We start from the raw sequence: 14,120 nt of genomic DNA, 5'->3' as shown, positions 1-14,120 counted from the left end.
TTTCCAATCAGTCAAGATGCCGATGCTATCTCCAGGAGCCGACCGATGGTCTGGAAAAGAGTCTGTCGATACTCCTGACGCTCTTCCAACGTCTGCTGCCCATCACCACCGGCAGTGGGGTCGATGTACACAGGGGAACAGGTGTCCCATCTTGGCGGCCTTGTTCCAAACTCGCCATCACCTGGTGCCAAGTTTACGTATTCGTTGGTCAAATAGTTCCCCGCAGACCTTGAGAAGACACCCAAGTATTGCTGTAACGGTGGGCTTGTTTCAGCTGGGGCTATGGAAGCAAATGCATCTTGTTGCTGGCTCACGTCCTCATAAGACCAAACTTGGCCCCCTCTCATCAACATTTCAAGGTCCGTAATGGGCTCGTGCGAAACGAAGAGAGATACATTTGGGCTTAACGTGGTAGGGGCACATGGAAAATCCCAGCAGGTATCAAGGCTGAGAAAGTCTCCGGTATGAGTCTGAGCCGTGTTGAGGTGAATGTTTTCCTGGGTATTGGCTGCAGTCTCTTGGGAGAATGGGATTGCCATATTGACTGCAAAGTCTTCGGACTCCGGCATCTCTGCTGGTTGTTGCAGCCCAGTCGCCTGTGTATTGTGCTCGTCAGTTCGTAGCGTAGCTCCACGACTGCGCTCTGATGATACTGCATTCTCTCGGGCGACTTCGAAGCCATGGCTCTGCGAGGACGGAGCCAGATCTAAGTCAGTATCAAGGTCTGAGCTACACTTAGAGCCTGAAGGTTGGGTGTTGATTTGAACATAATCTCGAGGGATTGCGTGATGTTCCGTTTTACGTGCCTCATCCTCTGGACAGCTCTCTTTCTCAAAGTTGGGTGTCTGGAACGGTTTCTTCACTGGCTGCGTCCGTGGCCGAGGCTGATCATGATTTGAACTGCATTGCTTATAAGTATGGTACGTCGAGCGGATACGCAGTGGCTATCTTGATAAGCACAAGCATTTGAATGGGCAAAAGCATACCAAAGCATGGCTAGCAGCTGGTTGCCAGCACTTCGTATAAAGGTAGGCACATACTGCTTGTCAGGGCGACCGGCCATTCGAAGGGCAAGTCGAAGGACAAGGTCACGCCTATCACTGCATTGAAGAATTAGAGCACCCGCGAAAGGAAATATACTAGCCCGGTGCGTCATGTGCGTTCCTTGAGGAGCGTCGAGGGCTTCTTGGAAAATGCGGATGGCTATATCCAGCAAATATTTCTTATGGGCCGCCTGTCCCTCAGTTTGCGGTAGTCGGCCAATAATTCGAGATGACATAAGAAGCTGGCAGCTCAGTGCATCATGAACAAGATGCCAGCGGACACCAGGGTTGGAATTTCCAACGCACCACCTTGTGACCCATGTCTCGGTATAATGCACAACCCAGGCCAAATCGGCCTCGAGCTGCAAAGCGGTGGAAGAGGCCGCCGAGGAGGCTGTTCCAAGCCTTCGTCCGACTTCTCTCTAATAATAGAACTCAGTAAAGCAGTACAAGACGTGAAGCATTCACGGTGGCCGGGAATAACCCTTACCTGGAAGAGATAGAGATGATACAATGCTGGCAGACTAGAAGATGGGTTATCAGCACCAAGGGCAGAAATAGATTGTATATCAGCTTCTTGGAGCTCAAAATAGGACATGTCCAGGGGAGCACGGCCAGAAAACGTGGAAAATCTTTAGAAAAAGGACATCAGCTTGCCTACATAAATAGCGGTGAGGGAGGGGAGCAGAAGTATCCTACCGATACTCATTTAGTATCATGAATGCTCGAGTTCGCAACTCGTTCCAGTGATCATCGGCCACCTGGTCAAGCGAATTCTCAGAGTGACCGCGTGAACCAGATCCGCCAAGTCCTATCTCAGCTGCCATGCGTGGAATCATAGCAGAACGGAGCCATCGCTGTTCGTCTAGCCGTGTTTTTGAGGACCCCCCAAATCGGGATAGTAACTGCCATTAACCATCAGCCGAAGTATAAACAAATTCTGACGGGTGCTGCCTCGTCTCACCACTTGAGCCTGTACTATCTCCAAGGAGCGCGCACCCGTCGAGTAGACGACTAGACTCAGCTTCTCGGCGTGAGCACGTAAATTCAGGGCCTCAACAACCTGGCCGTCATCGCTTTCTGGCAGAGTTGCGATGGCAATAGAGCCAAGTGCCAAGATAGTGGTAGTGAGAAGGGCAGATTGATGGCGGACAAAGTCGAGCGTGTGTAAGTTGGGATCAAGCATCGACCACTGAGGATGAACCATTTTGAAGTATCTGAATTGAGTCAGAAGCCATCCGCAGTGCATGCATGTATGATCTACTCACGCTTTGAACAATGCCGTGGCCCTGGATTCGGTTATCATGCCTCTTTGTAGAGGGTCAATGTCCCTCGCTACGTCGTGCTTAGAGCCCCTGAGGCCATACTCAAAGTACCTCGTCATTTCACCAACAACCTGTTGCAGAGCCTGCGGCGTCCAGTGCTTCAGCAGCTGCGCATCCTCTAGTGGTAACTCGGTGGTAGGTAGCGAAGTGACATGACGAATTCTCTTGGCCAGTCCACTCTCGTCCAGCACCCATCCTTGCTTGGCGATCTTAGTGATGGATGGTAACAGGTCTTGGAAACCACCCGATACCTCATTTATATTCTGTGGTTCTCTTTCATTGCCCACCGGAAATTGTTCCCCCAGAAATCGTAGCAGCTTTCTCGTGAAACGGCTCGAGTTGCCATGCAAATTCTGATCGAGGCTCCTCATCAAGTTGTGAGGATCCAGCGGCGTGATTGCTCCCGGTCCGTGAGGCTCTGAACTTTCGCCGCCATCTTGTCCCACATTGTCGGGTCCCGAGTGCGAGTGGGGATTAGATTTCTCGTGTGAACTTTCGGATGTTGCTGTATGTTCGACGTCCAAGATTTGCTGCCATGTTCGGAAACTATCAGATTGTGGCTTGAGTTATCACAGGCCTGGCTGGGACATGGGAGGTCTATATAGTGCACTCACTTCTTGCTCCCCTTCATGCGCCCTCTACGGCTTTCTGGGACGTGACAGGGAATTGACGCAGCAGCACAACGCGTACACGGAGGCGCGAACGGGTTGATGTCGCACCTGGTCTTGGCCTACAAGGCGGAAGCGCTGTAAGCTCAGACGTCCTGGTATGGTAACAACGCTGGAGACGCACTTACCAATCGACACCTATCGTCGGGAATACCCAAGTGAGCCAAGCACGTTTATCTCAAGTCTCCAGTCCGGGTTTTGAGTAATGTACATACGCTTGACAAGCAACGCTTGAGCGGTTCCTGACGACTCTTTCTTGCTCATCTGCCTCACCTTGTCGAGCCCTTTTCAAGGGTTTTGCTGCCATGTTCGAGCCAGACATATTGTCTGCCTTGGATTATCAACGAAGCTGACCAGAGGTTGGATAATGCTACAAAGACCTACATCTTCCGGTTGGTCGGCTATTAGTATTGAGTTTTCAGAGGCGAAGGCCGATCAAAAGTGCGGGGTTGCGCAACGGAATCAGAAACGCTCTTGATTGGGCGCCCCCAGCAATGTCTAGGGGTGCCACATTGTCGAGAGTAACTAATTAATGTTAGTGTCTTTTCTGTCCCTTTAGCTGTGCTAGACGAAGACTCCATTTTATTGCTAATAGCCCGCCCAGTCTAATACTGGTTAGAAATGTCGATAGCTTGTACCAATCAGGCGTCCATAGATTTCCAGGGGTACGTGTACGGTACGCAACCTTTGGCCCACCCTGCATCTATACGCGTATATTGAGAGATGCAATCAGCTAACGTATTGACAAATACGATGACCAGTTCATTGAAACGAATACATACACAAAGCATCTGGAATTTCATAGATAGCTACTAAAGAAAAATAATATATAAGGGTATTAAGAGCTGTAATAGCTATAGTATACCAGCTTACTTTTGATAACATCCTTATCATTCTTGTTGTCTTTTATTTTCTCTCTGAATATGAGGTTGATCTAGGGTGAGGCAGAATACTGTTAGATTGGCGGCTGGGAATTGTTGGATACGCGAGTAGAGTTGATGTCTAATTAACATGGTGCTAATTTTTACATTTGAGGATCAAGCTAGTCCCCAGGAGCTTGTTCCTTTTTCTTCCGTCTCTGTTCTGTCCTTTTAGGTGTTTTCCCTGCCACTGGGTATTAATATATCCGTGTTAGATATGCACGAATACGATGGGGTTAGTGTACCCAAGTGTGGACCAGAATGTGGTGATGTCATTGCTTGTTTTTTCTGGATTCTTAATCTGTCCGAGAGGGGTCTTAGCCCTCTTTTGGATACATGAATAATATTGCAATAAGGGAAGTGGAGCCGCCAATCTAATAATTCAGGGACTCTCAAAATACACGTTTCTTTTATCGAGGCGCTATCACTAATCCAACAGGATTGGGCTCTACTTTCCTGTATCGAAGTATTATTCTTGTATCCAGAAGAGGAGGAGGAATTGAACTAACCCCTCCCTGACGGACTGATTAGAGAATGAAGTCGACAATCACAACATTCTGCTCCACATCTTAATACACTCACCTCATCGTATAGCTGCGTATCCAACATATACTAAATATGAAGCGAAAACAATTTAACTCAACCCTTGAGCATACATGAATAATCTTGCATTCTTCCTTCGTATTCATTAAGTTTAACGCACCTAATCAGTCGATTACCTACAGGGTGATCAATAGAGCCTCTGACGCGGCCAAGTTGAATGAGGCGCTGCCTCCCGTGACATCTACCGTCTCAACCACAGTCTTTCCCGAGGGCTGACAAGTACTATCGTCGACCGAGATTCCGGCAAATGTGGGCGCTTCTCCATCGTCCTGTCGAGAAAGAGAGCTCTTTGCTGTTAGGCGCATGGCGCTCACCCGTTTGCTTGACAGGTTCTTGAGCACGAACTTTTGGGTTGAGCGAGTACCGTTCCCGTTGAAAAAGTCGGTGTTGATTAACACGAGTTTCTTGACCTTGCCGTTGGAACCGTGGATGGAGTAGCCAGCGTAGTTTGTGCTTCCACCGTCGAGCGCTTGAATTCGAGATCCCCCGGCCATGGCCTGAGCGGCGACGTAACCGCCATAGAAAGGTGACAGGACACCTTTTTCGTTGAACCAAACGTAGTAAGACTTGCCTGCCGTACCTTGGTGGAAGTAGAGACGCTTGATACCGATACTGGCGGCCTGTAAAGCATAGTCGAGGACCCACAGACCGGTTGCAAACGTTTCACCTTGTCCAGGGCTTCCATTGCCGGAGACTAAGAGTTCGCTCACGTTAGCGACTATTACAATTCATAGGGGACTGCTCTGAGTATGCAGCATACCAGAATTGGTCTCGCCGAAAACATAATCAAATCCCCTGGCTTGAGCTGCTTTGACGTCGTCTTTGTAAAGACCGACATTCTTGGTGACATTGATGTGGCTCATCAGGGCCTCGGCATTGGGCGGATCTTCCTGGGAGGAAATAGCAGACTGTGGATAGTTGTGATGAGAGAAGACTCTGATATACTTATCCGCGGAAGCATTGGCGTATTTGAAATAGTTGGCCGCTGACCATTCTAGGGTAGGGTTCTGGTAGTAGCTGGCCGCTTGGAAGATACTATTGCGGTTGATTGCTTGACCAATGGCCGCTTGCCATTCGGATTCGGACTCTGCGTCTGTTTCCGGCGTCCATTCGTTTACAGTCGAAGCAATTGGCTGTTTGATAGCCCCGAAAACTGACAAGATGAACAAAATGGTCAATTACCGGCCAAAGATTCTACTTCACATTGTCGTATATCGATCGTGGGTGTCATCTTACCGTCCTACTGCTAGATTAGGTCTTTACATCAACTTTGACATGATAAATTGCACAAAGGACTTACAGGTTCGTTACCAAGCTCCAACGCATACAAGGACGGCAATTGCTTGACTGCAGCCTTGGCAGCTGCGATGGTGTTGGTGATGTTGTTGCCACCTCGATTGAGGCCTTTTCATAAAATAAAGTGGTCAACATCTCGAGATATAACGAAGAGAAAGTCGTAGGCTCACCCCAAACAATTGGTCCTTGGTAATCTGCAACCAGCCGCATAAGCAAAGGCCCATAGGTGCTGATACCTTGACCTGTGGGCGCGGTTCCCGTGATCACATTAGGAACAGCCAGATTGGGGTCGAAAGTGGCATAGTCCCTGAATGATTCGTCAGCAGCCGTCAGCCAGCCAGGGTTCACACCGCCATATTTACTCAGAAGTTCCTCCTATACGAATAGGAGGCCATTTGCTGCTCACATCCTTGAAAGTGCCAAGACATTTCAGAGTAAGAGGTATACCAGGAAAGTAACCCGGCAGCCCAGCAAAAGGCAACCTAGCGTTGAGTTAATTCAATTTTCCAAATATCCATATAGATAGATTTGTTGAGTTGGTGGCGTACGAGAAAGATACAGGTGATGGGTCCAATGAAGCGGCGTCGTCAGAAGCAACCCTTGGGACGTTAATGACTACGGGCAGCCCTTCAGCTAGAACTCCAAGCCGGTCGACGGCGACGGTAATGACGGCATAGAGAGCGGTAAGACGCATGATTGTGGCTTGTTTAGTTGTGTCGGAAACATGAACTGATAGGTCCCGACCTCGAGTTTGCAGGGCGTTGAAGTCATATTGTATAGTCCTGCTGCCCCCTTGTTCAATAGCTAAGCCTAGCGTCACCAGACCATATCCGCGTATGATAGATAATGCGGTACAGAAGCAAGGCAGTCGGTGAGTGCTATGATGCAATTCACGTATCGGATTTCTTTGACTTGCGTAACGCTACGGATTCTAAAAAGATCCACTTGGTACATAATCCCGACCGCAATGGTGGAATATGTGTATGTACTCAGGTACTGTATGGGTACGCCATCTTGTTCATGAACAATGACCCCAAGCCCACTTTAGCCCCATGAGATGTGGATCGATCCTGCCCCACCTCATACTAATGCCCGAAATTGCCAAGCCAACCATACCGGCAAGTTGCCGCCAAACCGGGCCGAGACATTCCTAATCCCCTTGGCGAACACCGGGAATCACGGCAAATAGATGGCAAAAGCCACGGTAGACAACCGAGCACCGAGACAGCCAGAGCCTGACCTGTTTGAACAATGGAACATTGGAATTGGCCACACGGCCTATTGCTAAACTGAAACGCGGGGAATGTGGGGTGCCATTTCTCCTGCTCTGAGGATTACCCCGGATCGACAATGGAGAGTCGGTTATTGTCTGTTTTGCGGAGAACTGAAGCTTATATCTGGCCATTGGTTTGCCCGCGATATATCTATCTAGGCCACCTCTGGCTGTCTTATCTTGATGCCAGTCTTCATATGCCTCATCTCATCGATCTTGACCCAGCATCTGAGACAACAAGGAGAGCCCTCATACCACCAACATGACCCCCCAGGAACGAACGGCATGGTTTGCCGCCACGGCCGCAGCCATGGTCATGGTGAGTAACATCTCGCCTCTCGATCATGCGAGCATGAGCCAATATCACTAACAATCTACTACAACAGGCTCTTGCAGGATACGACGCATCGACGTTTAATTCGATTCAGGGTTTCGAAACCTTCATCAACCACTTCAAAGAACCCGGAGACGATGCAATTCAGCCAAATATTCTGGGCGGTATCAACACAGGTTTGTCCATCATGGCGGAACCGTGAGGACGGCTCTCCTCTCTCTGTACTGCTCTGTCTCTTTAGGGCTAACAACTATACAGCCTACCACGTAGGTGCCATTGTCTCTGGACTCTTGATTTCCCCCACCATCTCCAAGAAGTTTGGCCGCAAGATCCCGATCCAGATTGGCACCTCCATTGTCCTGATATCGGTTATGATTCAGACCTTTGCGCCAAACATTGTGTGCTTTATCGCCGGTCGAGTGCTCATGGGTCTGGGTAAAGGTATCAGCATGAACAATGGTCCGACTTACATCGCCGAAATTGCCCCCGCCAAGATTCGTGGAATCATGCTTTCCCTTTGGCAGCGTACGTTCTACCCCGTTTCTGCCTGTTGTATCAAATACTCTGCTGACGGATGAGTGTAGTCTGGTATACTATCGGTGCTTTTATAGTGTACTGGGCAGCATACGGAGCCCAGAGGACCACGCTTGACATGGGTATCTGGCAATGGCGCATTCCGCTGTTTGTCCAGATCCCCATCCCCGTCTTTATTATCGTTTCTATCTTCTTCTGTCCAGAGTCACCGCGATGGCTGGTCGAGAATGATCGTGTTGAGGATGCTCGCTCTGCGCTGACCCGCGTCCGGAACGATCAGATCGATGAGGAGGTGGCCGATATTGTGACGGCTGTCGCTTACGAGAAGTCGACCACCAAGCACTGGGACAAGTGGTGGGCACCTTGTATGTTGACACCCTACTTTGCTGCTGCCTGGAAATTGTTATAGTGAACCTGACTTTGATCTAACTTAATTCTCTCTTGCTAGACTGGACTTTGGTTCGAGAGCCCTCTCTTCTCCGTCGCACCCTTGTTGTTATCTTCATCAATGTCGGCCAGCAGATCTCCGGTAGCTCTTCCCTCAATGCCTACACCACCCTGATCTACAAGTCTGTCTTCAAGAGTACCGAGACGATCGCCCTCATCAACGCTTTGTCAGGAACCTGCTCTATCATCTTTACCCTTAGCTGCACCCTCCTCGTTGACCGGGTGGGCCGACGCTGCATCCTCATGGTTGGTGCAGCCGGTATGTGTATCTCACTCCTGGTTGTCGCCATCCTTGGAATGAAGGTCCCGGAGAGCGCGGATGGAACCCGGCCTTACGGCATGGGCGTGGCTGTGGCCGCCATGTTCTTCCTTTTTATCTTCTTCTACAAGCCATCTTGGGGAGCTACAGTCTGGGTTTACACCTCAGAAATCTTCTCGACAGATGTGCGAGCTCACGGTGTCGCCATTGGCGCCCAGTCACAATCTGTGGCTTCGACCATCCTCAACCAGTTTTTCCCCACATTCTTGAAGAATTGTGGTTTCTACACATTCTTCTTCTTCGTCGGGGTTAACGCACTTTTGCTCGTCGGTGTCTTCTTGTAAGTCATATCCCCATCTGTCTCTTTATCATCTTTGGCTCACATATTATCTCTGCTTTAGCTTTCTTCCAGAGACAAAGGGTGTTCCTCTCGAAGAAATCGATGTCTTGTTTGGTTCGGTCTCCCATAGAGAGAAGGGAGAAGATGTTCTGGAGGGCAAGATGAAGGCTGACAGCCTCGAGGGCGAGCCTACAATTGTTCATCACAACGGTTTTACCTCCAAGTAGGTATGATGGGCTGCTGAAGGGGGTGCAGCAGATCGCCAACAAATGTTGTGTCGGTATATGACATTAACTAGTTTCTATAACCCATACTATCATTACTCCTTTCTCAACGATCTCCCACTGGTTCTGATCTGGAAAACAGTCTGCATCACCTTGAAAGTCGTTCCACCAGTGGTGAGTGAAGCCATCAATATAGCGAGCCATTATTTGGAGATGTAATTGAAGAAGTACCTAGTAAGGTATCTGAGGTTAACTGTGCGCATAGGAAGAGTCGATGTTCGATGAGTTTGAAGTCTCTGCTCCTCTAGACATATTCTTTTGGGGAAGCCTCGACCATCTTATAGAAAATCATTGTCCTGAAGCTCTACCCTGAAGAATGTGCATCGTATGGCCGTAGAAAATCGAAGCTGATACCAGATGTTCTCTGTCCAGGGTATGACAACTAGAGATGGCCGTCAGCATATCGGCGAGAAAAATTGCTGTGCTGCAGCTGAAGTATTGCACTGCCATAACATCTATCCATGCTCGACTCCACCTACGAACTCGTAACTAGATCGAGTAAAGAGTTCCGTGTCCTGATAGCCGGCCGAAACCAAGCCTGCGTATCCGAAACCAAACATACATAGGCAAGCGGGTCTGGGTTTCTCCCAGTTGTAGCATTTGTGCGACGTCACCGACTTGTGGCTTCTCACATAAGCATGTCCTTAACGAAAACCAAACACTCTATGCATGTGGATAACTGCAGACTAAGGATTGCTGACTGTATTTGGGCTTGACAGCTAGCGTACGCGAATAACTCAATGTTTTGTAGCCCAATCGAGGCCATGCCGGGGCTGGGGGACTGCTACGCTCTGGCGGTGCGTTTGGTTCAAGAGCAGCGACCTATAGGATACCGGGCGCCGAGATATTTGTATATGCGGTGCCTGGGAGGGATAAGGGTGACTAGGCTTCATTGTAAGGACTACGAGATAGTAATGCACTGATCCTGCGGCTCTTTAATCATTACAAATATGACCTCTAAGTAGATTGATACATACAGGCTAGATATCGCCATGGAAATATATAAAGTTCCTACTTGACAACCGGCTTACTGTCAACGGGGGGCGATCCGCCTCCTCCCTAGCCGAGTCCGGCGCCCCCGATGACCATGGTCCTGGCCCCAGGCCTGCGTCATCGGGCAAAGCGGTCCCTACCTGTACCCTATACCCGTATCTGGCCTTGGCCTCGCCGGCGGCGCTGTTTGAACTCGTCGACGATGGCGAACTCATCCAATTCGGGCCCGGTAAAAGGGGCGTAGGCGAAGAAGGGTAGCGGCGAGTAGCGAGGCTGCAATATAGCCAGGCCTTGTAACAGTACTATGCGAAGGCGCCGCATAAGCTTAAGGAAGCTGTCGGCGGCTAGGTCGCCGTCATCGAGACCGCCTTCTGCCCAGCATTGCCAGCGCGCACGAACCTCAAAGCGAGGCTCCGCCTTCGATCAAAGTGGTAAAAGAACATAGCGACCAAACAAATAGAAATGAAGACAAAAGTGCTTCGCTTCTAGGGTGTAGCTATCGTTGTACTACCTTAAGTGCTTGATGCCGTTCTTGGATTACCGTCAAGAGACTTGAAGGGTTTAAAAATGTTCATGGACCGCCCTTACGTTCTGCACAGTATAAATCAGGGAGCGAGATGTGGTGAAGTGTTGGAGTATTGGGAAGGATAGAGGTGCCCGTAGCAAGAACATTTAAGATGAATCGCATGTACATATGAAGTCTGATCTTCCGAATTGTCTAGTATTGATGGCCACGGAAGGAGTTACGTGCCACTATTCTTCTAGTCTGCTCCCATTGCCTATACCCTCTTCAACGCTTACTACTAATACGATCCTCTCCACGCAGACGATACCGAGTGCACCTCTATCTTCACATCCTTCACAACGCCGACAGAAAACAGTGACACACCCGTGCTTGAATCCGAAGGAAAGATTTGTGATGTTATCGTCTCCTCGCCATGCCCACCAAACACCTCAACCGATGACCAATCTAGCAGAATGCGTAGTTTAACCTTTCCATCCCTGATAGGCAGCGGAGCGTAGTATACGCCTGGGAATGAGGCGCTGAAAGAAGAATCACCAGAAGATTCGCGATTAACGAACATCTCATTGGTATCAAAGTCATAGCCGATAGCGGTGCCGTATGTTCTGCCGTCCGTTCGCACGTTCAGGCCCAGCATTTTGGACTCTGCGCCAGCAGCAAAGGTCAAGGTTATATCCAAGGCCTTTCCAGACACTGGGAGAGTCAAATTGCCCGTGCGAGTCGAATGCCATTGATTCTTATACAACATCTTCCTGCCCTCTAAAGTTTGAAGGTTACGGTGTGGCTTCTGTATCAGGCGCGCCCTCCCGTCGACGGCCTCAAGTGTCAAGACCCGGGGAATGCTCATCGCGCTTCGCCATGGGGAGGTGGGAATGTCCACTGCGTAGGCCCAATCGTTCATCCAGGCGACGGCCACACGCTCGTAATTGGACAGTCCATTGTAGGTGGCGGCGGCGTAGTAATCAGGACCGTAGTCCATCCAGTTAGCTTGTGGCGGGAGTGATTTGTCTGTGAAGACAATTTCGCCTACGTCAAGATGGCCCCAACCTCCCGTGGCACGATCGACAAGTTCGATATATGCAGTCTTGCCAATGACGCTGGCGACGTTCCAGCTCGCCCATATGATATCGCCTCCGTTGACGCCAGTGGTCGATCGAACCACTTGTCCATCCACAATCAGGTTGATGGCAGTCTCCTGATCCTTTGTCGTTCCATACGTCTCTGGATTGTACGGATTGTTGCAACAGCCGATCTTGAAGGCAATGTATTTCTTGGAGACAGTAAACTTCTTGGAGCTAAGAGATCCAACAGTTTCGTCGCCCTTTTGCCACAATGTAAGCACCTGGCCGTTGCTAGGCTGTTGTTCGACGAAGTCATCAGTTGGTTTCCAGCTTGATTCGGCGAAGCTGGTTTCATTCCAATCTTCAAACACCACACTGTCTTCTGGAGCAGACGTATCGTAAACATTATTGGCATCTGCTGTGAATGTTGTTCCATCAAAAGTGCCGACCACGTACTGGGTTCCTGATCCACCGGCATGTGCCGGGCCACCAGGATTGAGTCCGATTACCATCACCCACTTGGTTCTGGACTTTTTACCATCCACAGGAAGCTGAAACAAGCTGGGACATTCCCACTGGCCACCAACTGCATTGACAGGACCAAATTCACTGACATGTTCCCAGGCCGTCAGGTTTTTGGAAGTATAGATAAGCAGTTTATGAAGTTTGGGCAGTGAGACGGTCATGACCCAGTGCTTACTTGGCCCGTACCAAAAGACGAATGGGTCGCGGAAGTTGAGATATTCGTCGGCATATTGGCTGGGAGGCTCTAGGATGACTGGGTTGTCAGGATATTCAGTCCAAGAAAGGCCGTTGTCTGTGCTGAAGGCGATTGATTGAGATTCCTGGCCGGTGCGGACGGATTTATTGCTCGGTAGGGTCATATCTGACGTATAATGCGATGTATAGACGGCCACCAGAGGAGGTCTCTTGCCATCTCCAAGACCTGAAGTCAAGGCGTCATCGGAGACGGCACTTCCGGAGTAATACAGTTCATTTAACGATCCTGCTGGAGAATTGAAGGCGTTGAGGGCGACAGGTAGCTCTTTCCAGCGCATCAGATCGTCGCTGACTGCGTGGCCCCAGGAAATATTTCCCCAGACGTCGCCTGTGGGGTTGTACTGAAAGTACATATGATACTTCCCTTTATGATAGATGAGGCCATTGGGGTCATTCATCCAGTTCTTGGCTGGGGTGAAGTGATATTGAGGACGATAGTCCTCGGTGTAGGATGTCGCACTGGCGGTTGCCAGCAAGCAAGGAAAAAGAAGGGACAGTTTAGGTTGCATCTTTGACTGACTGTGCTGAATTGACTCTTGTACAGTGAAATGGCGAAGAAATCATGGAAGATTTATACATTTCTCATTAGGTCTTGGGAGATCGAAGTGGCGGATCACACTGATTTCTGGTCTCACCCTAGGACGTGAAGGACTTAGTGTTGTCCGTTAGCTGTTGTGGCCTGATCGTATCGAAGCAAGGGCCGATGCCATCTTGATCGATGGTAATTGGTGGCTCTTTCATGGGTTCGGACGATGCGCGATTAAATTTGAACTCATTACAGATATAGCTGCGTACCAAGATGGAAGAGCACCTTGGTCGAAATTGGATGGTAAGATGTACCCACACTGGCAGATATCCAGAAGCCCTGGCGCCTCTGTAGAAAGCTTCGGTAATCTTCTCGACTAAGTCTAGGTGGCTCGATAGTCGGGCGAAATCTGTGGATAATGCGGGCCCTGGTAACCGTATTTTACCTTCCGTTTTTAGATCACAAGGGTTGTGGGCTCTCACCCAAGGTCCATGCCACTTTCGGTTCATGTCGCTTTGATATATAGCCATGATCACTTAGATCTTATTGGTTCAGTTAGTAAACTTGTTTCTGATCGCGCAAGCGCTCTATAGTTGACAAGACTCATATGAGGCATTTTTGTTGAATTGATGCGGAGTTGGGAAGAAAGACCACGACGATGGTATCTCCTCTTCCGTTGTTGATGAGACCAGGTCGGCTAGGCTAGTGTATTTAGTGACGGTAGGTGCGCACCGCCATGTGAATCAGCCAAGTATGGCCTTGTACCCAGTGTTTGTCGCCCTAAGGCATTGACATGGGTCAGGAATACGATATTATACGCTGTCTCACTGATGGGAGTGAGGAATGAGAATTAGCTGTCTATGAGAGACTAAGAAATCTCCTTCTTTCGATGCTTGGGCATGAGGAAGGTG

At 49.5% G+C, this 14,120-nt stretch overlaps 4 protein-coding genes across 4 annotated transcripts; 1 reads left to right on the top strand and 3 right to left on the bottom strand.

The window, feature by feature from the left end:
* Nucleotides 1-11: 11 nt before the first annotated feature.
* FOBCDRAFT_243784 (uncharacterized protein) lies at nt 12-3,358 on the bottom strand (the record flags this gene model as incomplete). The annotated part of the gene is made up of 8 exons (XM_059610555.1): nt 12-900; nt 987-1,465; nt 1,534-1,675; nt 1,743-1,747; nt 2,023-2,260; nt 2,312-2,914; nt 2,983-3,098; nt 3,248-3,358. The coding sequence occupies 8 exons, from the start codon at nt 3,356-3,358 to the stop codon at nt 12-14; spliced, it is 2,583 nt and encodes an 860-aa protein (XP_059465875.1).
* Nucleotides 3,359-4,366: 1,008 nt separating this feature from the next.
* On the bottom strand, nt 4,367-6,549 carry FOBCDRAFT_143484 (uncharacterized protein; the record flags this gene model as incomplete). The annotated part of the gene is made up of 7 exons (XM_059608163.1): nt 4,367-4,430; nt 4,680-5,277; nt 5,320-5,712; nt 5,856-5,963; nt 6,026-6,230; nt 6,262-6,337; nt 6,404-6,549. The coding sequence occupies 7 exons, from the start codon at nt 6,547-6,549 to the stop codon at nt 4,367-4,369; spliced, it is 1,590 nt and encodes a 529-aa protein (XP_059465874.1).
* A 476-nt stretch (nt 6,550-7,025) lies between these two features.
* Nucleotides 7,026-9,387, top strand: FOBCDRAFT_323228 (general substrate transporter). Its single transcript, XM_031190610.3, has 6 exons — nt 7,026-7,447; nt 7,515-7,638; nt 7,721-7,987; nt 8,047-8,361; nt 8,445-9,042; nt 9,104-9,387. Exons 1-6 carry the CDS (start codon nt 7,391-7,393, stop codon nt 9,267-9,269), a joined length of 1,527 nt encoding a protein of 508 aa, XP_031034595.2. The 5' UTR covers nt 7,026-7,390; the 3' UTR covers nt 9,270-9,387.
* Nucleotides 9,388-10,466: 1,079 nt separating this feature from the next.
* Nucleotides 10,467-13,192, bottom strand: FOBCDRAFT_143337 (glycosyl hydrolase; the record flags this gene model as incomplete). Its single annotated transcript, XM_059608161.1, has 3 exons — nt 10,467-10,736; nt 11,121-11,167; nt 11,209-13,192. The coding sequence occupies 3 exons, from the start codon at nt 13,190-13,192 to the stop codon at nt 10,467-10,469; spliced, it is 2,301 nt and encodes a 766-aa protein (XP_059465873.1).
* Between the last annotated feature and the right edge of the window lie 928 nt (nt 13,193-14,120).

Source organism: Fusarium oxysporum, chromosome IX (assembly GCF_013085055.1).
Source record: "Fusarium oxysporum Fo47 chromosome IX, complete sequence".
Taxonomy (NCBI): Eukaryota; Fungi; Ascomycota; class Sordariomycetes; order Hypocreales; family Nectriaceae; genus Fusarium; species Fusarium oxysporum.
Note: the sequence above shows the minus strand (reverse complement) of the source record. Positions and strands in the feature narration are given on the sequence as shown.

Bases quoted from the DNA above. Each gene is read 5' to 3' on its own strand.
- FOBCDRAFT_323228 (XM_031190610.3), top strand. From the start codon at position 7,391: ATGACCCCCCAGGAACGAACGGCATGGTTTGCCGCCACGGCCGCAGCC. The intron at 7,448-7,514 runs GTGAGTAACATC...CTACTACAACAG, and splicing joins CGGCCGCAGCCATGGTCATG to GCTCTTGCAGGATACGACGC. The intron at 7,988-8,046 runs GTACGTTCTACC...GGATGAGTGTAG, and splicing joins CATGCTTTCCCTTTGGCAGC to TCTGGTATACTATCGGTGCT.